Genomic DNA, 26587 nt, shown 5'->3' on the forward strand with positions numbered 1-26587 from the left:
AGGAAATGCTAGGTCCCTGCACTAACTTCATCCACTGCTTACTTGTTGGATTGTGAGGGACAAGGACATACATGGAGATTAGAATTTGTGCATCGTCTTTCAATTATCAGTTGAATGTGTTATAAGCTTACAGCTATGTTGATGCATTCTGGTTTACTTCTTCTTTTCTTTTTTTTTTTTTTAGATATCGTGCACTGCACCCAAAGTATGTCACGCAAATATATGTCATGCGCAATTTTCACAAGGGTACACAACGATCAGTTTGGGAGTTAGGGTGAGTAGTTATTCTACGCATTTGAGTGTACCCACCAAACAGAAAAGTAAACACCAGCAAAGACATTGCAATACAACGAAAATTTACCTTGCCCTCGAGCTTCCTTCTTACGCGGACGGCCGCCGCATACGTTGTGTTGTTGCCTGTTGTTAATGCTTGTGTGCGTGAATAGTTGTCTTGTATTCTGCTTGAATACTAAGAGTTGTGTTTTCATTTTCTTTATGTCAGTAAAGCCTGGGGTAAATAACCGGTGTTGACATATTTGCAAAGTTTTGTAGATTCGGTGCTATTGTGCATGGAAACCAATGGCGAAATATATTTGTATTCTCTTTCTCTTTCCCTCGCTAGGCATATGCTTCCAAAGTGTGGTCTCTCTGTGACGCCGTAGTGTGCATGCTGCATTCACATGACACCAGTAAACGGCTAAATTATCCACAACGCGTCTTTAAGAGAGGGTAGGCTTGCTGATTGTGAGTGAACTTCATGCATGTCATTTTGTGACATCAGTCATACAAATGAAAAAAACGGCACATGATAATTCATCAATATGTTTGTGACACAATTAACATAAAATGCAAGATTACTCTTTTCTATTAATTACCGGTATGCAAAGTTTGAACCCAAGAGGGCAGTGCCACTCCCAAATAACACAAGAGGGCATCAACAGCCCCCCCCCCCCCCCCCACACACACACACACACAAATAATCCATTGAGCATCCGACCTAACAGCCACAGTATTTCTCAAAATATCCTTTCGTTACACCACGCAACTTTAGAGATTCCACTTTCACCTTGCACATCAACTTAAACTATTTCAGTTGAGTAAACACACGGCCCATCTGCTCACCTGAGCCACTCACTGGTTTTTACCTCCACTTCATTCATCCTACCGTCACTTTCACCGCCAATTCATCTAATAAAAATAGGGGGCCTAACCCCCATCTTCCTCGACCATCTTTCATCCTGATTTTGTGGCCCTCCCATATGTGCCACTAATCTCTCCCTTGTGTCTCTGAAATGTCAGTGCAGACGAACAAGCATGTACTTGCTCACTATGGATTTCCAATGGAATGTACCATTTTCAGTTCACCCTGCGTACGTTGCCTGTTTTGATGGGCGGTGATTACAGCGTATTTATTTTCCTACTGGGTGTGGGAACCCAACCTGTTGGTACACTACCATTGTGAGATGGCCTGTGATTCCTCCTGAAGCTGTGAGTCACACACATATGTCGACACGCACGCACATGCAAACGCACAAACACCCACAGTCATTTAGATTAGATTAGATATGCAATTAACAGTCAGGCTCTAGGTAAAAGCCACCTCAAGGTGCTTTGTTAACAGTGGAGGGGGAGTGGGGGTGGCCCATGAGAAAGTAGAAAACCTGCCTGTGTAACCTGAGAATGATGAGTGTCAAAGCGGAAGCACAGCACAATACTGCAAACGTGGCGTGATTGCCTGTAACTTTCAAAGAATACGAATGGAATTTGAGTTTCGATCCTGTCAAATTACCTTCTTGCTGAGTTTGTCTTGAGTTTCAAAGGAAATAGTCTTATTTTTGCTTTTGCCATTCTACATTTTATCTTACACAGGTGAGTTGGCAAAGCCTTTGTGTCAAGGTCTGCATGCCTTCTCCTGTTTGTTTGTGTTTGAGAGGAGAGAGCCCTCACAAGTCAAAGAGGCTAAGTCCCAACTATCTGGCTCATTGGTAAATGTTGGAGGTCTGTGGACCAGGGCTTAGTGGAGGAGGGGTCAAAAAGAGTGAATGATGGAAGGAGGGAGAGCTGGAGGCCCCTGCAAGACAATTCCCCTGACGTTGGGTCATTCACAGACACAGGAAATGCTTGACCTCACACCCTGAGAAACGTCCACAGCGGCCCACTTGTGTTAAAGGTGTAATTGGGCATAATTAGAAGCTGGCAGATAGAAAGAAATGGAGACGGAATTACGTGCCCCGCATGCCTTCTTTTCCCCGTTCCTGGCTCCGTCTGGTGGCCTGCGACACAACGGCTTCAAAATCTTATCGCAAATTTACGGCAAATAGCATCTCAAAAACAAGTAAGAGAAATTTCACAACAAAGAATTCTTTCAGTGCTAAATCATCAATGGAATGATTTTGACACCAATAAGTATGTCAATGCAGCGTCGTGGATATTAGCGTTGCATTTGGACCCTTCAATACCTGCTTTGTTTGCTACAAATTCACATGATGAGCTGCCACTGCAATTCTCCTTGTCATCATAATCATCCAAATTGTCTCTGTCATATTCACCCATTTCCCAGGCCTTATTTGCTTTTGGCTACGCCATGTTTTATTTTCCTCTTATGTACGTTCGTCCTGCTCTCCAGTTTCTCAAACGTGGAGGTAAAAACACAGACAGTGTGACACAGACTCCAGCAAACAGCCAGCTGCTCCCCCTCAAAGGAGAGACTGGAATGCACTTTCGTTTGGCCCTTTCATTCATAAGAAATAAACCATGGACCCGCATGCTGGGGTTTTAGTGAGAGAAAGGGCTGTCAGCCATTGATGTGATAGGGGGTTGGGTCAGTGGAGGTTGGTGGGTAGGAGAAGGCTTTCAGAAAGGGTTTGAGAAAGGAGAAGTGTGTAAATCTCTGCAGACACATCAGGTAAACCTACAACTAATCATGCTGACTTTATTTGGGCCCTCACCGATTACGGTTTAAAGTATTCCTAAATGATTCCTTTTTTTTTTGGTTTGTTTCTTTGATTGACGAGAAAACCCGGAACGGTTCTTTTGCGCATGGGATGAGCTTGAGTTAGCCTCAGAAGTTATCAATGGGCTTGATGAGAGCAAAGTTTCCATGATGAAAAGGAGTGGGGGAAGAGCTTGTAATGTAAGAAAGCTTCTGGGAGCTTGCTGCCGTGCTGGATGGGGGGCTGGGAAAGCAGGCTTCTAGCACACAACTCCGACCAGTCAGTGATCACTCAGGAGGTCTGGAACTCTGACCTCTTACCCCTTAGAGGAGCGGATGCCACCATGGTGAAAATGTGAGAGGTGAGGTATGTGAGCCCCCTGAGCTCTAGCGGAAACCATTCCCCCCCCACCCGATGATGAATGGGATGTTAGCATTGACACAAATTGGCCCATAATAATGACACAAGGCCACTAAGCATACAGACACAGAGTGACGGGGTGGGAATCGTAGAATGAAAGGCAAGGTACGCAGTAAGAGAGGGATGAAGAAATCCAGAAAAAAATTGCCAGGGGGTAAAAAAAAACAGCAAAAAAAAAACAAAAACAAGCCTTCCGATGGTGACGGCGGGAGAGATAGATTAATGGTCGAGGGTGTCTGTGGTATTTTGTCTCCACTCTCCTGAACAGTGGGGTGGCAAAAAGGCTTCCAACACACAGAAGCAGAAGATAGAGAGGAAAACATACACTCTTCTCCATCACTAGCAACTACACAACAATGGGAATAGTAGTCAACATGGTCCAGAAATTGTTCAAAAGTTAGTGTCTAAATCCGAGTTAGTGCCTACATCAGATATTTTTGTGTTTTCAAGTAACCTTTATTGGACGTCACTGTGGGGTAGGTTAATCAAAAGTAAACTTTGAACCCCAACAACACAGAAGCAAAGGATTATGAATGAATAAAATTAATATTAAAACATTACCTACAATTAATTGGTGAAGACTGATTCGCTGTTGAAATCATTGTTGATATTTTTTGTGAGAGAATTTACATCATCATTATCTTTAACCCGATAAATAGTATTCATTTTAAATAATTAGGTTAAAATTATGTGACCAATTTATTTCTTTCAAAAGAGTATATCAAACTTGTAGCCCTTCACACTTACCAATTGCCAAGAAAAAGCTTTTAGTCTTAAAAAGTTTGGCGACACCTGGGCTAGTGTATCCTAAACAATTGGAGGATGCATGGCGCAAGCCGCTTTTGTCTCCGACCATGAACTTCTAGTTAGCATTGCAATCATGCAATGTCCTCCTGCTTCCGCCTCCTCTGTGAATCCAGTGTTTACCTCATGTCCACGCGCCCTGTACAGTATGCTAAAAATAGCTGCTTGCTTCCCAGACAGAATCAGAAGGAAACAGCGACGTCCCTTTTTATAGCCATGGCATGACACAGCATGCTGATGCATGCCCCCCCCCCCCCCCCCCCCCCCCCCCCCCGTCTAGTGCAACAAGGCATCCCTCTGTGTTTTAGGAAACACATGTATTAGATTAGGCATGTTGGGAGGCAAGGGTCACACTCCTGTCAGTAATTGAAACGTGATTATGTATGAGCTAACATGATTACAGGGGTGAGGGGTTGGGTTGGTGATTGAGAGGTAAATGCCAGGCTCTGATGTGCTAGCTTACTCCACAGTAGACATTCCAGCGGTAATGGAACATAAATGGCTCCATTGCCATCATCATGCCGATTTGAACCTCACCGTTTTTTGCGGTACTCAAAGCAAAAAACTATAGTCCAACATGTTTATATGGTATCATGTAACACACAATTGTTCAATCAGAGTTGAGCATTTGTAAATACAAGTATTCTTTGGTACATGTAATTTTCTGCTGCTTGTATGTAGTGAGTCACACACATGCTTATTTGAAAGGAAAAGGAATCTTGCTGCTCTTAAATTTTCAGTATACATGTGCCACAACATATGTGTTCTAACGGAAACGCCTAACTGGAAAATCAGGTTTCTCTTATCCCTCGTTTTGATTCTGCAAACCAGTTATCTTATGATAATTAGGAAGTCAGATGAGGGCATATATATATATATATATATATATATATATATATATATATATATATATATATATATATATATATATATATATATATATATATATATATATATATATATATATATATAATATAATGTTAAATTAGCAATTTATTAAATCCTCTAATTCCAAAGCAGTGTCGTCTTGACAGTTTCTTTGTTTTATACACCCAAACTTAATAGCGCAGTAAGAACAGGTAGCAAAAATGCGCAAAATTGTCCTTCATGGCGCAAAAAAAAGCTTCGAAAGAATAGTTTCCAGCGATTTGTCTCTCCATGGTTTAACAGATTCTCATCAAGAGACTTTATGCACAACTTTGGCTTTCATCGTGAACAAAAAAAAAAGTCAAGTGAGCATTTGTGGTCTTGTGTCACTGGCAAAACCTCGCTACAAACCTATCAAAACAAGAGTTCAGATATAAACTGTAATTGTAATTAATGAATACAAAAATGATAATACCAAATAATTCACACATTTTTAATATTTTAAGAGAACACATCTATTCATTCAAAACAGAAAACAAATTTGAACAAATGAAAACACAATGCATACTAAATATGTTACACATGCTTCATTTGCAAAGGGTGAGTACACACAAGCGTACACACAATATTCTTTTTAACTTTAAAGTGGATTGATTGAATGGCGACTCTAACATATATTTGTACACACGTTATTGCCAATTAACAGGAGGAAAGAGTTTGCTCCTTTCGTCACGATGACAATGGCACAGACAAGGAGAAGCAGTTGCTTTTGGCTTCATCCAATCAATCAGCAAAGGAGAACACAATCTTGCCCTTGCGGAGAGCTTTTTCCCTGTAAATCCGGATGTAGATCACATTCTTTTTCCTGTTTGGTGCTTTCTGAACTGTGGAATTGACCGCGGCAGACGACGGTGGACCAGATTTTACAAGACTTGCGTAAAGTTGCTGGACTGCAGAGCGGCGGGCACCGCAGAAGGTGAAATCCCACGGTGAAGACGGCTGGGACTGGCACCAGCAGGCCAGCGACCCTAGTGAGGATAAGCGAATATAGAAAATATGATTGATTGATTGATAAACGGGTAAAAAAATTCAAAGTGTGTATTTGTGTTTGTCCATCTGTTCATTATTTAACAAGATAATACTGGGTTTATAAAGGCTTATGAACAGATGGGTGATGCCATATGACTCTGGAGGGTAGCTGAAAATTATAGTTACTCATGGTAAAAAAATAAATAATAGTATTCTTATGGCAGCTCATTTTTCCTGCACCTCGATATTTCTTTTAATTTCATCGTTATCTCATGCGCCATCCCTCAACAACAAAGATTTCTTGACATCACTTATTGTTTTATTCTATCACCATCTAAATTTAAAAAAAAAAAAATTCAAGGTATGGCACAAAAGCTGACTCGAAAGATTTTTTTTAATGTTTTATTAAATAATATGCTAATGTTGTACACCTGACACTGAAGACAGATTAAAAGAGTTGACAGGATGGTCTACTCATCCGGTTGCAACGCTTTACATTTTAGATAAGTCTTTGTCTCCGACGCAGTTGTGCCATGTATTTTTGTAAAACGTGATAGAAAGTCCCACATCCAACTTTGAGGTTAGAGTTGCAGATGTGCAAGATATTTTGATGTGACAGAACGCGCTGAAAATTGGGGTGATGCGGGGAACCGTTGCGTTCAGCTCCCTCTGCCCTCCATATTTATCAAGTCAATAAAAAAACAGGTCAAATGCCTTTATGTGTTTGTATCAAATTTGTTTGAATTAGATTTTATTTTGTTTAATGTTTTCCCTTTTTCATGTCAACTTGCTGGGTTTTCATATCCATCTGATTTTGTCAACTCTTGTCTATTGTGCTCCCATCCGGTCACTTACGTCTTGTTCAGGTGTCTTTTTTTGACATTGTCTTTAAAGTTTGCTTGTTTATACTTTGATAATTTCAGCAGTTCTCAGGTTGTTGCTGATATGCTCCTCAAGAGCTAGTACTGCAATGTTTCCTGTTGTGGTGACTTTAGTCTCTGTTTTTCTTTGTTACTTTGACTTGTGGGTTTTTAATATTTGTTATTTTATTATTGTTTGCCTTTGTTATTTTTTAAAATAAAATTCTTCGTTTAGATTGTGCCGCCTCTTCACCCCTGCCCCTCTCACTTTAATCAAGGATGCTGTCAGTTGTTTTTGTTGTTTTGTAGCCCTATTTTAATTTGATTTAAAAAACATGACTGTAGGTTTACTGTGTGTGATCTCAAGTGTATCCCTGGCAATCCCAATTTGAGGTCTTGTTGGGTAAAGGGAGCAATATTTAATATATTAATATAATATTTATATAAGTTATATAAGTATATATGAGTTATATAAGTAGCTGATGTCCCAATTTTGTGTCTTGTCATATGTTTGCCAAAATAGTCTGCCCAAAGTCACCCTAGTTAGTTTTAAAGGACAGACATTTTGGGACTGGATGTGACGTCAAGTTGTTGCCATTCCTTGCCCCACCGAGTGATATGCCAAATTGCTGTTGTCTTTGCTGAAATGGATTATTCTGACCAACATGGATATTTATTTGAGCCAAAAAGGGCATCCGAGTCAGAGTTCGGTTTTAAGAATTGCAAGACTGGTCAGATGAAAAAAATGGAGAGATGGACAGGGAGGATGCTGCTTTGATCAGTTGCCAAAGACTGGTATTGAGTGCTTTTGCAGCCATCAACGCCAACGTAACAGTGGAGAAAATCCAAGAAAATGTACTAAAATGCTTAATGTTGAAGACTGCTTTACCCACACAAACATTTCTGGCTTGATCCACAAGTGCATGCACGCCTCTCCCGATCAGCTGTCTAACCAGTACGTTTTTTTTCACAATCCTAAAGAGCAAAAACTTCAAAATAAAAGCTTACTAAGGCCAGTTGTTTCGTATACTACTAGTTAAAATGCAATGTATTTTGAAGCATTATGATCCTCTCATGTTTGGCTGACGTATGGGTTCCTCACCATAATGGAGTAGATGACAGGCAGCCATTCTCCCCATGTATCCATTGCTTTTCTGGCCCAAAAAGCTTGAAAAAAAAACAAAAACAAAAAGACAGATCTCCTTCCAGCCCTATTAGATTTTGCCTAGTAAATGTGACAAGTCAAGGCAACTGTAGAGCGTTTTTTTTTCTACAATTTATATTCAAGGATCTTCTGATGCATTTTGTTTTTGTTTGTCTGTGCAACATAATGTATCAGGCTTTTACTAGCTTGCCACACTTTTTGATTTTATTCATCCATCCCTGCATTTTCTACAATGAATGAGCTGGACCTTATCCCACCTGACTTTTGGCAAAGAGTCAACTCGACCCTGTCGCAAGGCACATGTAGACAGACCATTCCCACTCACACAAACCTCAATGAATTTAAAATGGTATTGCAGTGAAACTGTGGTTACAACATGTGTCTCACAGTTGGAGGATTTGGGTTCCATCCTCCATTTAAACGTCTCTGTGTGAAGTCCCTATCCTTTTGTGGCATTTATTGCTACATGTGTTGCTTCCTATCACCCACTGGCTTACTCACACATTCCAAAAACGCGTATGTTAGCTTAATTAAGGACTCTAAATTGTCCATAAGTGTGAATGTGACCAACGGATTGTGGTTGAAGTAGGATTCTTTTTTTTTTTTAATACAGTATGTGCTCTGTGACTTCTCACCCAAACTCAGCTCTAATTTAACTCTTTAATTTGACTCTAATGTTTCTGAAAGTTGGTAAAGAAACTGAAACGTTGACTACTGCTGGACATCTGGCAATTGTGCACTAAAGATGGAAAATACATTTTTGTGTGTTTGCTTTTTTTTTTTTTTTAATTTTTTGTGCTTGTATAAGGTCTTCGATGCAAAAATGAGCTCAGTCTTGAACTCATGTTCCAAAATGTCAAAGTAGCTCAATATTTGATTTGTTGACAAATCTTATGGGCCTCAGTGGAGTACTTATATTTAATTTGAAATTCTCATCAACAATTTCTTGACACCCCAAGGTCTTTCAGTTGTTTCTTCTAGAACCTCCTAAAAGGGCCTCAAATTATATTACTGCATGTCAGCCTTGCTCCACCTAACAGTTGTCCCACGTTATCAGAGGACGTACATTAGGTACTGTATAGACACCCTGACCCCTGCCCCTCACTGTGGACTGTAGATTACATGGGCTGGGCATCTCTCCTACACCCATTTATCTTTCTTTCACCTCCCCACAGCTCCTTTCCCCTTCCCCCTCTGTAATGTCTCAGCTGTTCTTTGCAGCCAGGCCTCTCCGACTGAGTGCCTGCTCTGTTATGGGTTCATTGGGCTGGTATGCAGCAGGAATCTTTGGATCAAGGTAATTTCACACTGTTCAACTTTTTCCCAGGCTGTTAAGCCTCCCTCTACCTCTGTGCCACTCTGAGTGGGAGATAGGGAGCGACACATGGAGGCATTAAATACACACAGGGGTTTGCGGGCCTGACGCCACCAACATAGACAAGGCAGCAATTTCATAACTTCCTTGTAAATTATAATCCGACACCTTTATGTCCCAAAACGGTCACAGCCTGATGGAGAGTATGAGGGTGCACCCTTGTACTTTTGGGGTTGGCAAGACATTCACAGGAATCAAAATTGTTAGTGATCACATATTATGTCAAAAATTCAATTATTGTCATTTACACGGTGAACCAATAGTTGGCGATGTCACGAGTCAAACACGTGTCAAATGCATGCACTTCTGAAGAAAACCATCTCCAGTTGCTGCTTTGCGTTTATGTCTAAAGACTTTGGTTAGTCACGTGACTGCAGTTAGCTGGAGTAGCACTATAAGTGCAACAGCTACCATACAGTAGTGTGGTTCGCCATTCATTTTTTGTTGCTATCTGCTCATGCATCACAACTGACAACAGACACATACCGTATGACATATTTTCAGAACTTTTAAGACCCATTTTGCGACTCCATTATGTTTTATCTGTCAGGCCAAATGGCACTGTGTTTCTCATTTTAACAGATCTTATAGGGCCAGCATGTTCACGGTAGATGAAATATGAGATGTAAACATGCACTGCACTTCTTAATTACTCAACTTATCATCCAGACCTGACATGTCCAATGTCTGACCTAGGGGCGCATTTAGGCCCGCGGTCAAATTTTATACGGCTCGCAGCCTCTGTCATAATAAATGCTAAATGTAATTTCACATCCATCCACAAGAGGGCAGCAACCCTCTCTTCAGAATCCGTACTCTTCTATATTTCTTAATTGCAACAACCATAGCTCCTCGCACCTTAAAACATTGAACGCGGCCCGGAGTTGATTACACTCACCCATAAGGAGGAGCATCTCCACCGCAAAATGCATATTGCGATGCAATAATTGAGCATCAAGGAGGTACCACATGCTAGTTTGAATGGAGGAATGTCTAATGTGTTCTCTGCGGAGGTTTTGTAGCTAGCCACCTCGGCGATGTGTGAAAATGGGCATGTCCTTCAAATTAGTTTTATCCATGTTTGTGTCATTTTTTGATTATTTTACTTTGAATATTTGTTTTGCTGAGTGTCTCTTCTAGTTGGGGTTGTATTTAGTACCAAAAACACTTGATGACAGCAGAACACCAAACCTACTTCTTTAATGTAGTTCAATTGACTGCCATTTACAACATATGAAAATCCCAGTGAATCATCTTTTATTGGGATCAAAACCACTTCGGAATTAGATGACTTATTTAGTTGTTTTTTGACATTTATGATTTACAATTTTTCAAATGAACTCAGCATTCTGTGAATATGATTTTTTACATAGTTCCCTGTTAATGAATTAAAAGACTCAGAGGATGTTTAATTGCGACCGGTGACAGTTCATGTTTGAAATTTTCACTGCTGATTGTTGTTACTTATTTCCATGTTTTTAAATCAAAAAATTCTGTCAGCATTCAAATACTAGTGATATTTCCTGTTTGAAATGAAGCCAAAGGGATATTTAAGAATTTTGAGATTTAAACAAAAAACCCACTTAGTGGAAGGGTTTGCTCAAATTTGTTTAGCTCAATTAGGTCCACATTTTCACCTCACCCAAATCTGGCCGTCTTTGAAAAATGTTTCAACACCTGTTAAGTTATTCATTTATAAAGATTAAATCCGGCCGATCCCCAGTCAGGTATAGTATACTGTATGTTCACGCATACTGAAGTTTAGGAGAAATGCGATTACACCTTCTTAGATGACAATGTTTTTCTGATTTCAAAAAAAGATAAACACTATCACGTACAAGCGGCAGTGGGGTATGGCTGATTGAAAGAGGAGTAACATTATTTGGTCAGTCTTCAGTTTCATATCAGACAACAGAGTTGCTGCCCACATACATATTTTTTCTGATTTTTTTTGCAAATAATATTAATCCTGTAGCCCAAATGTATAGATATAGTACATGTTCCTATGATGGCAATGAATTAGATTTGGGTCCCCAGGAAGCATCTGATCTCCAATATGAGTCTTTTTCAGTAGGGATTTGATAATTTACTTCCTTGATTGATTATGGTGAACTAAACTATCTGGTAATTACATTTTACGTATTAACCTTAAAGGGATGGGAAATTTTTCTTTCACTGTGAAAGTTCTGAAAGAGTCCTGTATGTTACAATCCAAAGGGGTCTCGCTAATAAATCAACTCTCATCAATTCTATACAGTGAGCAGAATTCTTGATTGGTTTTGATTATGCCCAGCCCTTGTCCTGATCAGACAAATTGGGTATCTCTTATCTACAAAGTATTTGGACTTCAGTGTACCTGTGGCATGTCCTTTTCTCGAGGCAGTGAGTTTGTTTCTGATAAAGGTTCTATTCCACTATAGAATAGAATAGAATAGAATAGAATAGAATAGAAACACTTTGGATTTTGATCCTAAAGGTGTTTGTTGATTATACTTGGCTTGAACTATTATTTTGTTTTGTTTTTTCATTTTTTCTGTGTATCCTACAATATGTGTCTCTAAGATTGATGGAATGATCAGTTGCTGTTTTTGATCATCATCAGTCCATGCCTTTTTGTTTGTTTATGGTTTCTGTCTCTGCATCAACCTCTCTTGTGCATGTGCCAGCACTGTATTAATTTAATCTCTTCATCCCCAAGCAGACTCGTGAGTACCTGATGCACACACAGATGGAGGGAAGCCCTCTCAAAATTGTTGCAGTAATCTTGTTCTCATCTCCGCTCAGTGCGCCCTCACATCCCATGTGCCATCTGTTACCATCTGTACAAGGACAGAAAAACCAGGCCAACAGTAGCCCCACTTTGTGTCATTCTCACATGTTAAAGCTATTATACATTCAGGTGTCTACAAAGCAAACCATCGTTGATTTTGAGCATGTGATGCCCTCTGCCTTTAGATTTCTTATACAGTGAACGCCTTTTTTTGTTGAGTATCATTCCAAACAAATCTACATTTGGACAGCTCAAATTTCTTATACATACATATACACATATTTATTTTCAACAACATATTTTTGTTTAATCATAGTTAAAAATAGGACAATGACTGAAAGATAAATGTTAAAAAAAGAGAAGTCAGATCTAATTTTGTCTTTACAATATTTTATTCTTTGCTAAAAACGGTGCTCCATTAACATTGACTTTGTAGGATTTGGCTTTAGAAAACCTGGCAAACGAAAGTACGAATTTTCAACTGAGATGATCACTTTGTAATTTCTCCAAGAAAAAACCTCGAACATGTCTTGACTTTCATTTCCGAGCAGCCAAAAGGTTAAAAAAAAATAAAAATAAATAAATATATATATGGCGAGCAATCCAAACCTATGGTAAATAGCTAATGTGTTTAGAACCCCAGGTAAAAACAAATTAAAAACTGGTACCAAAATAGTATAGTAAGTGCTATGCATATATAATATACATGTATAAAATCAAAAAACATCATAAATAAAAAATATAGAAAGGATTTATTTAGCTTTGAGTGGCGCTTGTTATGCCCATATTCCCTAATAAGGGTTATCTCCAGCATCGCTTCCATATAAATTATCTTCTTACTTCTCTCTTTAACATCACTAGCAATCTTGGGACCCATGGCTAACCCTTTCAACAATGAATTAAGCAGTAAAATGCACTATAAATACGGTTTTGTAACCACTCGCACTAGAACAAAGCTTTACCATTCTGCCATTTTGAAACGAGTGAGGCCAACCAATAGCAGACCAGCATCCCCGTCATGTGACAGCAACAGAAAACAAGTGCAATTACCAAAAAACGCACGCAGATGCAGACAAAACAACAGAAGTACAGCCAACCCCGTTGGGTCATGACAGTTTTTTTTTGTCGCAAAGCCGGGAAATTACCGTAAAGAGGGGATGAAAAAACACAGTATTCCACATCACAACATGGCAAAAAACAACCCTAAGCCAGGGACGCTGCAACATGGGGGTCCACTGTCTATATATATATATAGAAATATATATATATATATATTTATATATATATATATATATATATATATATATATATATATATATATATATATATATATAATATTTGTACAGACACATTGGGGGCTCTCGGCTGTGCACAGTTGTCTATTATACGATATCTAGAATTTTACTTAATTAGTCATTCTCCATGCAGGTTAATTAGTAAACCCAGTCACATGCTCACAATAATAATGTTTTAGTCTGAGATTGTTCTCGTCGGTGGTGGAAGTCCTGAGGAAGTCGATCCTTCCGAAGCACCAACAGACGCAATTTTCAAACATTCTTTGGAGTTTTTTGTACAAAAATGCAGTTAGTGCTCCAAGGACTCAGCGGGATTAACAATGCCTTTGTTCTGTGTGTGCACAGTGAAAGAAGGGAGCGCAATAGGCTGGAACTTTGGTGTGGTATCAGCAAGCAGCTGTTGCTTGAGTGACAAAGTCAAGGGCTGGTGATAGGAACATGGGAAAATCCTGGAGGAGCTGGAAGTGAGGAGACAGCAGCGGTAGCAGCTGAGCATGGCTGCGCTGCAGCCTTCACTTGTGTGGAAGACAAAATGTGGCAAATACAAGAATGACACTGAAATTTCGCCTCGTTGTCGCATTCATTTGTCGGATTGTTCAATGGCTGAATTAGAGACTGTTAGTGGGGTTCAAAAGACCCCGAGAGGAATGTGAGGGGAGGAAGGGTGTAGGAATGAAGTGGGGGGTTAAAGGAAAGGTAAATGAATACCAGACGGTTGGTTTCTTGTGTAAAGTAGAGGTCTAGCCACATCTATAGCAGTTGTTATCGTCACATGAAGGGCAACTGGCTCGGTCATTGTTATATTGGTTGATTACCGTCGTCATGATGGACTACTGACACAAAATAAATGGCATCCCAAAACATTCAACCCGAACCATCCCACTTTGCCGTCACTCCTTTTTGTTCTAGTTCTGCTCAAAGTCATGTCCAAAAGACATGGGAGGTCCTGCAATAAGACACAGAATCATCTGTCATCTAGGTGAACAGAGTAAACAATCATATTCAAATGAAGTTAGCATATATTACTGTCAGATGCGCATCATTTTGAATTGTTTAGCTTTGGCGTTGCATTATCTTAATTGTCCAGTGACAAGAAATTATTACTTTTATTTGTTTGAATCATAAAATGTTAAGGTTTCTGTGTAAAATGGAGAAAGGGTGAGATACTTTTGGTGTGCCTTTTTTATTTTCTGCTTCCCCTGCCACAATGCCTCCCTCCCACTGGAATTATGTTCAAAACATGATATTAATATATAGATTTCTCATCAACAACATTCTCTACCTATCCCCAAGAATCTACACTTTATTTACATATAAATATTATGGAAGTTTGACCTACAGAATTTTTAATGCATTTTTTTTATTTGACTATATCAATATTAGTATGTTGCACAGCGCACTGACTGATGGCATACCATTCATGTTGACATTTTAATCATATTCATTGCTGCACAATTTGAATAGAACTACAGTAGTTGGCTATGGTGCATTAAACCCTGTAGTATTAGGGTGCAAAATAAACATGCATCGAGAGGATTTATTTGTTTTGAAGATTTTTTGAAATATGATGAATGAGGATGCTCAATTCCGTAAAGGCCACATTTTTGGCATTTCCAATGTGAAAGAAACAGGAACATTGGATCAAAATAGTCTTCATTTTCAGCCACGCTTTGTTGAGGTAACTTGTCACCATTGAACTTATTGGTACCATACCCAAGGTAAAGTCAAACTCAGCATGCCGTGAAGAACAAGTTGTGTGTCTTCTTTGTTGGAATTCATTGAAGAAAATAGCAGCTCAAAATGCTTCACACATCTGAATGAACCCAAATATAATGATAAGGGGTGTAACAAAAGGAGGATCAGAAAAGTAAGGATTTGACAACTCTAATCCAATCTTTACCTTTTAAAACCTCCGATCGTATCGCACCAAATATATAGAATTGAGATTTTTTGAAGAGATGTATGTACATCAAGTATAAATAGGTATCAATTGGACTGATGCGAATGACTTGTTGTTGTTTTATTTTTTTAATCAGCCAACATGAAAAGTTTGGTCTTTGCAAAGCTTTTAGATGTTGCTTATGAATAAATGTTAATTGGAATTGCAATCCCATGGAATGAGCAATTATATTTTACAATATTTTTTGTAGGTGCCAGTCTTAGAGTTGCACTTCGGGTTGGCGCCGTCACCACAATTTTGAAACCTTTCAGACTGTCACATGCAGGTGTCAACCTAGTGTAAAAGGGGTTTGTAACCTGTTCTAGCCTTTTGTAGTGTGTGTGTGTGTGTCACAGTTAAAAAAAAAAAAAAGCCCTCCCCAGGCACCATGCAGTCAACACTCTCAACATCATTCCATTCGCTTCCCTCTTGTTTTATTTTTGCGTTCAGCTGTTGAGATATGGGATGTCTCAAAGAATTCGGGAGGATGTGTTTTTGTGAAGAATTTCTGAGGGAGTCTGAGAGAAGTCTGCAGGCAGGGCGCTCAATGCCAAAGCTGCGCTATTTGAACAGCAGGCGAAAGGCAGCAGAGGAACAGGTGATTTAGGGAAGATGCCGCTTTCAACACATCACAAGGAAACAATGTTGAAGATGAAAGGGAACAAATAATATTATCGGACCAAAGTATTTCGGGAAAGATAGCCTATCTGCTCAGTGTGAGATTGATGTGTCACTAGTTTGATATGCGAATTATTTGGCAGGACTTCACTGTAAAATTGCACACAATCGTGTAGCTTTCATTTGTTTCTTTAATGCTTCGCTGCATTGTCAGATGATAGGCACTTTCTAATTGATACATTCACCAGCACACTTAATTTCCCCACTCACTTGGAAAAATTGACTCACTGAGTTTCAACTGTAGATGCGTGTTTTTCCAGTTATGCTTTACATGAAGTCTGGTCTTGTTGTTTTGCCTTTTTTTTTTATTAGCGTATTTTTAACGAACTTCTCTTTGTTGTTGTTTGGCATGCACATCTGCACCTGTTCAAGCATAGAGCAGCATAGCAAGAATAGGGAAATGTGAATATGACAAACAAATGATATGGCTGATTTTTGGATCTCAACTAATAAACAATGTGCATGAGACTGTTGAATGTGTGATATTCATGATGGGTTTCTCTTTGTGTGTTGCGGCATTTGAATAGTTTTTCTGGTAATAGGCTAAGGAGTGGTGTTTGTTCCCAGTGTATAACAGATAGATGTTGCTGCTTAAATGAAAAAGAAATAAAATACTGACTGTAATATACTGTACGTCTTACTGAATCATGTTAATTTCATAGATATTCTTGATGATATATTTGCTGGTGTATTTTTATTTTTAATCTGCTGGTGTTACAATCTCATATATCATTTCTATTTTTTTTTTCATTCTCCAACATTTCTCATATAGATTCCACACCAGATTGATATAAGACAATTTCATTATCTGCAAAATTAAGAAATAAACACGTGTTAATTTTAAGACTTAAAAGTTTCATATCAGTGCTCCAATTTTGGCACTAACAAATTTAGATTTGTGAGACCAAGAGGGTTCATAAATCAATGTGTTTAAAATTATTCTTGAAAAAGAATATGTATTTTTAAAATACATTAAAAATGACTATAGTGATTTCAAAAGCAATTGTATAACTCAAACATCCTGGAGCTAAACTATATAAAAAATTAACAAAGATCCAGGTAGAACCTCCATTTATCTCAAAAAAGGATATCTTTGGATTGATTTTTTTGCAAGTCCTCTGATTCATAATGCTCCAGAAATTTGTATTTTGTTTCAGATAATTTCTTTGTGAAATTTGCACAGTTTAAAATGAAACAAAAAAATGTAAATGAGCAGCGCCTGCATGTCAGGTATGCTGTCTGCATGCATGCAGACGTGTCTGTGGGTATTTTCTTTTCACATACCTCAGCTGATCTTATCTATGCAAACGAGTTTGGCTACGGTTTGGGAAACACCTCCTCAGAACAAAACGGACAAAAGATAAGAAGAACATGGAAATAATTTACACATTTTTTATTTCTACTTTTAATGAACACCATGTCTTTTTTTTTTTACCATATCTTCCTATGATAGCTGTGTGGGTGAAGGATTACATTTATTGAAACATCAGATTTATTTTTTTAAACTAATAATAATATATGAGGTTGTCACATCACCTGATATGAAAAAAAAAATCATCTGTGACTGTGTGACAAATACTTAGACGTGAGCTGCTGTCATCTCTCGGAATAGAGATCTGATAAATTCCCCATCCGACTCTAATCTCCCTTGCAGCTTTTTTTTTCTCATAATTTCTTTTTCCCGATTGTCATATCGCTAAAATAAAAAAATTAAAAAAGCATCTTTGACAGGGACCCGCGGGGATTTTCATTTGAAAAAAGTGCGGTGATGTTGACTTAAACCCCGATCATTTTCATTCAGTTATTCCCGATTGTCATTTTTATTACAATATAACAACATTTCGTCTCTTCATTTCACGTATCAAAAACTTTAAATACAAACTTATCGTTTGAAGTTTGGGGGCAACGCACAGCACACTTAGACATCAGGTTCTTTTCTTTTTCTTTTTGGAACAGAGCTCCTCGTAAAAAGTCCGACTGTAAATGCCAGAGAGGCTTGGCGTGTCTTTGCAACAGCATTATTCTGATATGCTGAGTGAACGCTTCCGCCTGTGATGTGCCTTGCGGTGTTCCGCCATGGAACTACACAATAGAGGGGGGGAGGGAGGCGCCCTGGCATGTTTCAAACACGTGGTGCTTGCAAGAAATTTCGAAACTAATATACAACAAATAATCTAAAGTATTTTTAAGTCAGTTCACTCCGGCACCACTTTTCCATGCAGGCAAGATCCGACATGGTAAGGTATGCATATAGGCAAATATCCTCCAATTTACTTGCAGAGAGATGACTATCGGAGTGCAAACAGCCGCAGGTGTGATCCGCGCAGGTGAAGGAAGTGTCTACGGAGGGGCGCTCGGACAGTTTGGAGCACCTGCTTCCACAACAGCGCACTTCTTTATCGCACTTTTTTTCTCACTTTAGTCAGGGTTGAAAGATGTTTAATTGCCTCGCTTAATATTTTTCACATGTGCATCTCTTGTTTTTACAAAGAGTTTTTTTTTTCTGAGAACATTGACCCACCGACCATTTCAGTTCAAGTTTGTTTTTCCTACATGCAATGACATATTTAGCTGCTCCACTCATTGATGTGTCTTTGCATCCCAGCGGAGGCAGAGCGGGGGGGGGGGGGGGGGGGGGGGGGGGGTAAGAGGAAGTCTGCCCAGTAACAATCGCCCAGCCATGGTCGAGCTCTGAAGAACTATTGGCTATGCAAATAGACACACGCGGAGGGAGGAGGAAACTACATGAGCGAGGAGGGTGGGGAAGGGGGAAAAACTTTAAAGAGACATTTCCCCTGCTTTTTCTCCCGAGAGTTCTATGCAGCCTATAGGAGCTTGATGGAAAAGACCAGCTCCAAAGCATGGGAGGACTTTACAGTCTTCCCCTCATGCACTGCGGCCTTCATTCACAGCTCGCGGCTTTGAAGTCGCCCAAGAAGAATGGGGGATATGGGGGAGGATTTGCATATTTACCAATGGAGATTCTCGTCTCCTTAAGCTTTACTTTTTTACCTATCGGCTTAATATATGCAACTCTCGGATTGCCTGAATGTCTATTTCATAGTTTAAAAAATGGGGAAAAATTTTTTTTTAATGTATATTATTATTTTGAAGTGCTGCTCTAGTGTTGCCTTGCTCTGGAAAAGCACATGGCAGCCCCTTTGTTCACAGTAATCACTATATAGAAGAGTCGGCCACAAAGCAGCGTATTCATTGAAAAATCCAAATAAAACAACAATTTTGACTCATGTGGTTCTTGTGAAGTATATCTTCGTCAAATTTTGAACCTTAAAGAAAATCGAGTTCCTCCCGTAGTTTTAAAACACTGATATGAAAATCAACGCTCTCAAAGTAGATCTAATCAAGCCCTATTAACTCGTGTTATTCGACTTTTGCGAGAGATGCATACAATTCGTTTGGTTTGGGTGAGCATGCATGGCCGAGAAGAAGAAAGAAAGCAAAGAGCGAGCCGTGCGTGTGCTGCTCAGAGCTAATGAAGTGAATTGCGTCAGTTGCGCACGCCCGCAGCGCAGCCTTGAAATGCGCCTGATGCAAGTCGAGACGCACTGAGAGGACACACAGGAAAAGTTCTCCACAACGAGAGGCAGGACGACGCTGACGGCGCCCCTGCAGTCTCGCCTCTCTTTTTCTTATGCGTCCTCTATACTTTCCCTTCCACCACGTGTGTTTTTGCTCTCCGGCACACTTCCCATAGAGCAATCCTGCTTCTTTTTGTGTTGTTTTGTTGATTTTTGTTGTTATTGTGACTTAAGCCAAACGCCATGGAGCTGCTCTGCCTGGAAATGGACACCAATATACGGGCTCGTCCCGATCCGAACCTCCTTTGTGATGACCGAGTCCTCCAGAGCTTGTTGACCATAGAGGAGAGGTTTCTACCTCAATATTCTTATTTTAAAGGGGTGCAGAGAGACATTCAACCCTTTATGAGGAGGATGGTCGCCACTTGGATGTTAGAGGTAAAAAAAAAAAAAAAACGCCACATAGAGCTTGTTGTGTCCTTTTAAAATGCTTCCCATTCGGTCGGTGCTGGTTTTAGTCGCAATATTGACAGACTTAACTTCCTATGTATGGCCACCTGTGTTCATTTTTAGGCAAATATGGGCTTTTTACGAGCTTTTCACAGCCTTTGCAATTCCACATGCGTCGCTCGACTTTGCGCTGCTTTCACTTTATACATCACGATTGCAAATGTTTGCCGCCCAGGTCTCTTGTGTTTTGTGATGCGGTTGACTTACATATTTTTAAAGATTTTATTAAAGATAGTGCGACTATTTCCATGCACACGTATGCACTCGCCGAGCACCGCGCGAGTCGATTCGCCATGTTGTTTTTTTTTTTTTTTTACGGGAGCGCTTGTGCTTTTTAAGGGGACTTTACAATGTCATAAACACAATAACAGCACTTAAAATCAATCGACTACGGCGCGGGGCGAACTTAGTTGTCCCCCGATGGAAGAAATGTTGTGTTCCAACGTTGCAAACTTTTGAGGTATCTATTTGAAATGGAGGAAGGGCGAGGGCCTTACTTGCGCCTTTGCTATTCGTCTTTCGCGATGCCTCGCGCAGGAATTATGTTCAAAAGTCGACCTTAAAACATACATTTCTTACTAACCACAAACTCCCACCATTTTTGAAGTTCTCTGCTTTATTTTCATGTAGATGGTGTCAAGATGCGACCAACTGGATATTTTTAATTAATTTTTAAAGTGAATTTATCGGCTGGCTGATGACGCACGCCAAACCAGCTTCTTGCGACTTGCGATTTATTTTGACAATTTATTCACATTAATCCTCGGATAATCCGGACACGAACGGTCGGATATGACGCGTAAGGCGTTGTGGTTTATTATGGTGCAAAAGAAACGTGTCCGGACAATTTTTTTATATTTTTAAATATTTTTTGAAAAACATGACGAATGAAGAAAAAGTGTTTCCGCGTGCTGCGCTACAAGCGGGGTGTTTTCTGGCTCGGCTCGATTGTGACTTGAATTCATTTCTTAGTGAATGAACTGCAGAAATGTGATTATATTGACTTGTCGCACATTTAATTCATGCTTTGTGTAATCATCACTTCTATTTAATGTGATGTCGCAACCGATCGGACCAGCGCAAATTCTTGGCTTGTCCCCAACTTTTGAGTCTCATCGCTTTTGAATGTGCCTGTATATGTCATTTAAAGCGTATTTATGCTTTTTAAGAACTGGGGAAAAAGTGGACGTCAACGAACGTCCTTTTATTGTATTGTATTGTGTTGTATTTATTGGAGTGCCCCCTTTCCCTCTCTCTCCCTGCTCGCTCTCTGTTTAGGTTTGTGAGGAGCAGAAGTGTGAGGAAGAAGTTTTTCCCCTGGCCATGAACTACTTAGACAGATTTCTAGCAGTGGTCCCCACCAAAAAGTGTAACCTGCAGCTGCTGGGAGCAGTTTGCATGTTTCTTGCATCCAAATTGAAAGAGACTCGTCCATTAACTGCAGAGAAGCTTTGCATCTACACAGATAACTCCATCAGACCACAAGAACTGCTGGTAAGCATCATTCAAACGTTACCAATTGCTCAACAGCAACTTTTTAATTGATGTACACCCCCCCCCCCTTTTTTGTTGTTGTTGTTGTTGAATTACAAAAGCTCGTCTAGAAAAAAAACAACAAAAACGTGGTACTGTAATCCAGTTATAAAAGGTGCACTTGAGTCTGAGTTTTAATGAAAATCAACAAAGCCACACACACAAGCGAATTGTTCCATGGGGGCACCTTACTGTACAGACCCCCTTGACTGGGCTTTAAAAGTTTGTCTAATGGTCTCCGTTGCCATCTAGCGGCAAATATTTGCACACGCAGAGCAACGAGGTCATCTTGAACGGCAGCCAGACTTCTGACTCTGTTCCTGTCAGAGTGGGAAAGAAACTGAGAGAAATCCAAGTTAGCCTTTTACACTTCAGCCTCCATCCACAAATAACCACCTATGCGCATGCATGATGCCATGTTATGTCATGCATTTTCTGTTTAGCAATATTGTCAGGTTCGCATGGGCAAGACGACAATTGTTTGCAGAGGCCTGCGATAGCCGCTGCTGCCTTCACCTGCACAAAGCAATCACTTAGGCTCAGTCTCACATCAGATAACGAAGTCCAGCAGTGCTTCATAAGCATTAATTGGTAAACAACACTCAATCCAGCCCATGTCATGAAAGATGCCTCCTTTTATAATTCAAATGTGGCTGATGGTCCTGAATAGCTCCGGTACATTTCCATTCTTGTACCTAGATGGTCAGTATATGAAGGAGGTGCACTCACTTTTACGTTTTGGGGTTCTCTGCTGTTTGTTTCCTGAGTCCTCTCAGTGTTTCTGTATAAGGCAGTATTTTGGCTGTCTTGCAGATACAGGAAACAGATCAGCTGCTCAGTGCATGTGATCGCTTCTCTTTTTTTTTTTTTTTTGTGGTCGTCATCTTTGTTAAGAATTTCTTGTAAATTGAACCGCAATGTTAGAAAGAAGGTGTGACCAGAGGAAGGCAGTAGCAGAAGGAAGTGGAGGCCGACCTACCACTCAGCATTCAGCTCTGCTATGTTGCAAGCTATTTTGTCACAGATTCTATAGTGCAGCTGCACTTGTGGAACAGGCATTTCAATGCATGGCGGTAATGTAAATTTAATAGAAGTCATACTCTGAGACAAAGGCTCAGCTCCTTTATATTGCTTGTCATATGTAGAACATCACATGTCTGAATGGGGGGGGTCACTCACAGGATCAGCGGCAGCCATGTTGGATTATCTCATGACTGAGACCATGCGGTCTTGCCGAGGGAGAAAATGAGCAGCATCCGTGGTTGAAGTCACAAGGCAGCAGTCCGGAACCAAACCACTAAATGTCTCCCTAAATTAGTCATCAACTCTTCAGTTAATCACCTCCTGCTCTAGGAAGTGAAAGTAACAATACACCCAAAGATGGGAGAACACCACACCTAGTGTCATGTCCCATCACATGGACAGCAGCATGCGTCTTCTCTGCTCAACGTACTGCTACAGCGATGTCTTGTGTGATTATGAGGCATTCATACATATGAATCGTAGGCCTGTTTGGCACTTGACAATTGTGGATTTGCAGAGATTTTCCAAATGACTTTTAATGGTTTGCGTGGGAGGAAATCTGTTTAAGAGCGCCTTTACGTTTCTTTCAACATTTGAATGCAGATGAAACGCTGATTATCCCAATGCGCACGCAGCCTCGCTTCCCTTCCGCTCGCACACAGCAAAACCTCTGCTGGGCCTCTTTAGGAAAGTCCCAGATGCCAGACAGACAAGCGGGGAGGGAGTACACAAGTTGTGAGGTCACCTGAGCTGGTGGCATTGATTGTGCTTTTCACTCTCAGGCTGGAATAAAAACCAAATATTTGTCTGGGAGGTCTCATTTGATGATGGTCTTATAATAAGAGTGTAGACAACACAAACTATTCAGAAATGATTATAAAACATTTGACTTGATTCTAACTCTGGGAAAAGCAGCAGTGTCGAGCTCCACAATCGTTAGGATCTTTGTAGAGACGTCATATCCTTGTGCGGCCACCTGTTGCTAGGCAGAAATCATAAGGCATGTCCTCAAGTCTCTTTGAATGGCAACGGAAGGTAATTAAATAGAAAAAGGAAGTCAGGTGAAACCACATGAGTGAAATTGAAATCGTACACAAAAAAATAACAGAAATTGAATCTTAACTTTGAAAAAAAAATGCATAAGGCATAAACCAAAAGTGGATCTGGAGTGGAAAGTATCATAATTCATCAGAGCAAGTGCAAAATAACATCTCAGCATTTTAGGTGTTTTAAGTTTTTTGTCTTCATCGAACGTTATGACCAACAGCTGTTATCGCCTTTACTTCAGGAGTGGGAATTGGTGGTCTTGGGGAAGTTGAAGTGGAACCTGGCAGCAGTGACACCGAACGACTTCATCGAGCACATAATGAGGAGACTGCCGCTCCCTGAGGATAAACTGACTCTTATACGCAAACATGTCCAGACGTTCATCGCCCTCTGTGCCACAGGTAAGCCACAATAAAGCCCAGGTGGAAAGTCATCGATGAATTGGAATGTTTCTTTTGGAAAACAGATGCAAACTAGGTAGTAACGTATACACTCTTCCCTTGCTTTGTCATTTACTCCCCTGCTAAATTAAGTGATTTAAGTGATTGTTTTCTCTCGCTCCCTATACATATATATGTATATATATATATATATATATATATATATATATATATATATATATATATATATATATATATACACACACACACACACATGAAGAGAGAATTCTAGCCATTTATTAGTAAGTGAATGACAACACTCACGCAGAGCTGTTGTCTCTCACAGCTTACGCTCAGATGCTCACACAAACATGCGTGCCACATCACCCCAGCAGGCCCTGTAGTTTTATTGAAGTTGAGGCTTGCATTATTTTTTTTGGTGTATGTTCAAATATATTCAAAAATATTTTAACAAATGCGTGTTCCATATTTTCATCGTGTTTTAAGAAGTTTGAATGCATTACAATGGGTGTAGGGGTAATAAAAGTACATTTAAATAAAAAGTTACATTTTTGAGCTTGATGCCTCCTCAATGAAAAGCGGATGCCTCGCCAGCTGATGAGGTGACAGTCGCGGTGGGATAGTGTGTTGGTAATCTGGATTCCTCCCCATGTGGATGCTCGTGGCTGTTGCCCATTTGGCCCACTCCTCTGCACGCCACTACATGTGACTCACTCCCCGCAGCGTTTATCTTTGGGAGGACGTCCTGGTGTATTTAGTGCTACTTGGCTTTTACAGCTTTCAACGATATTGTCTGAAGAGTTGAAAGCAACCATCGCAACCTGAGGCGTCTCGAGCTGAGCCGAAAAAAGGAAAAGTGGCAATAGCAGTGCACATCTGCATACTTTTCCTATGTTGCAAATGCATTTGTGCACATTCTTTTCTGAGCTCCGTATCAAACTACATGTCAGTTCAGACGCTTGATGGAACTTAAGTTAGATACTTTACTGACAACGTAAAAAATGTTCCAAATGAGGCTTATGTTGGCTTATGAGGCTTAGACGTTTCAGAGTTAAGACTTCTCCATCGTTTGTCATATCTGATACGTGGTGGTGTTTTGGAGATTCATCTGTAGCATGCAGTAACACTTCAAAGTACACCGGGCCCAGTGAGGAGCATCCCCATGTGCCACAGGGTTTGGGAGAAGTGATGGACAGGGCTGTGGAGGATTGGTGGCCTACTGTCTTCCCGCACTACAGGTAGATTTTTCTCACAAGACAAACACAAAGTGAGAGCTGAGAGGGATGAGCAGCCTTTAACTTGATCTGTAGATGGCGATGAAGAAGTTGCAGGAGGTTTGCATGTTTTCTTATCGCCTTCCTTCTTCACTTCTTAAGCGGCTGAACCCCACAGTTGGAGGACCCCTTGGGAAAAAAAAACTCCTTTTACTGGCATAGTTCAGAGCAAGACCGTAGTTGCACCGTCTTAAAATAGTGTTTTTGTTTTTGTAATCCATATTAAAGAAAGTTGATGTTAAGTTATTATGAAAAATATGGCGTGGGGGGGGCAAAAACCTTGTGACTTCCTCTAAGTCAGGGGTCACCAACTCCGGTCCTCGAGGGCACCTATCCAGCATTTTTTCAGTGTAACCCTCCTCCACTGCACCTGATGCAAATTATCATGATCATTTTGGTGCTCCTGCAGAGCTTCTTGATGAGCACATCCTATGAATCAGGTGCAGTGGAGGAGGGTTACACTGAAAAAATGCTGGATAGGTGCCCTCGAGGACCGGAGTTGGTGACCCCTGCTCTAAGTTGTGTAGATTCTTGCGTAATGACAGCATGTCAATGGTAGCACCTATTCTCAAAGCAACATTGTTAACGGCCCGGTATGCACTTTGTCCTTAATGGCTCTACTGAGGGAGTGGAAGTGAATTTACGAGCCGAGTTCTCCTGACATCGCGTCTTCGGAGAGAGGCTTTCAGCAGATAGCGCTTGATTAGCAACAGACCATTTATTTATGCGTGCACTCGACAAAGACGAGAGTAGCGAGGGCAAGACGCAGAAAGAGAAGAGTGCGAGTGAGTCAACAATTCGATGCACTGAATACATCTTGAGAATAGGAAAGCCTTTTCGCTCTGCGTTCCCAGGCGTAAATCTTGAGTTATCTGGTGAGAATCTTCCCGGAGGCATCCTCCAAGCTGGGCTGAAGAGCCAAAGACGCAGCACAAGGAGGGGAGAATCTCAGGAGGATTTACATTTGCAAGACAGTTGACAACAGGTCACCTGTGGCCTTCCCGTTTCATTCAACCCAGCAGCCGCCACAAATCCCAATGCCGCCGCCCGTCTAGTGACAAAGAAAACATGCCTAAAACCACGGCGCTAAGGTTTCAAGAGAAGGAGCAGAACGGAGAAGTGGGG

The 26587-nt window shown here is 40.3% G+C and overlaps 1 protein-coding gene across 2 annotated transcripts in view; it reads left to right on the forward strand.

The window, feature by feature from the left end:
* ccnd2a (cyclin D2, a) overlaps positions 1–26587 on the forward strand; it is an 85000-nt gene that overhangs the window by 43864 nt on the left and 14549 nt on the right. The window contains exons 1-3 of one of the 2 annotated variants that reach the window (XM_088416998.1): positions 19653–20112; positions 21463–21678; positions 24029–24188. In XM_088416998.1, the coding sequence (XP_088273124.1) occupies positions 19918–20112; positions 21463–21678; positions 24029–24188 (571 nt within the window). In that variant the 5' untranslated portion in view covers positions 19653–19917. Of the gene's footprint in view, positions 1–19652; positions 20113–21462; positions 21679–24028; positions 24189–26587 lie in introns of those variants that run through there. The other variant, XM_088416999.1, reaches the window with a different exon arrangement.

Source organism: Hippichthys cyanospilos, chromosome 6, assembly GCF_059441005.1.
Source record: "Hippichthys cyanospilos isolate Australia breed blue-spotted pipefish chromosome 6, RoL_Hcya_1.0, whole genome shotgun sequence".
NCBI classification, from domain to species: domain Eukaryota; kingdom Metazoa; phylum Chordata; class Actinopteri; order Syngnathiformes; family Syngnathidae; genus Hippichthys; species Hippichthys cyanospilos.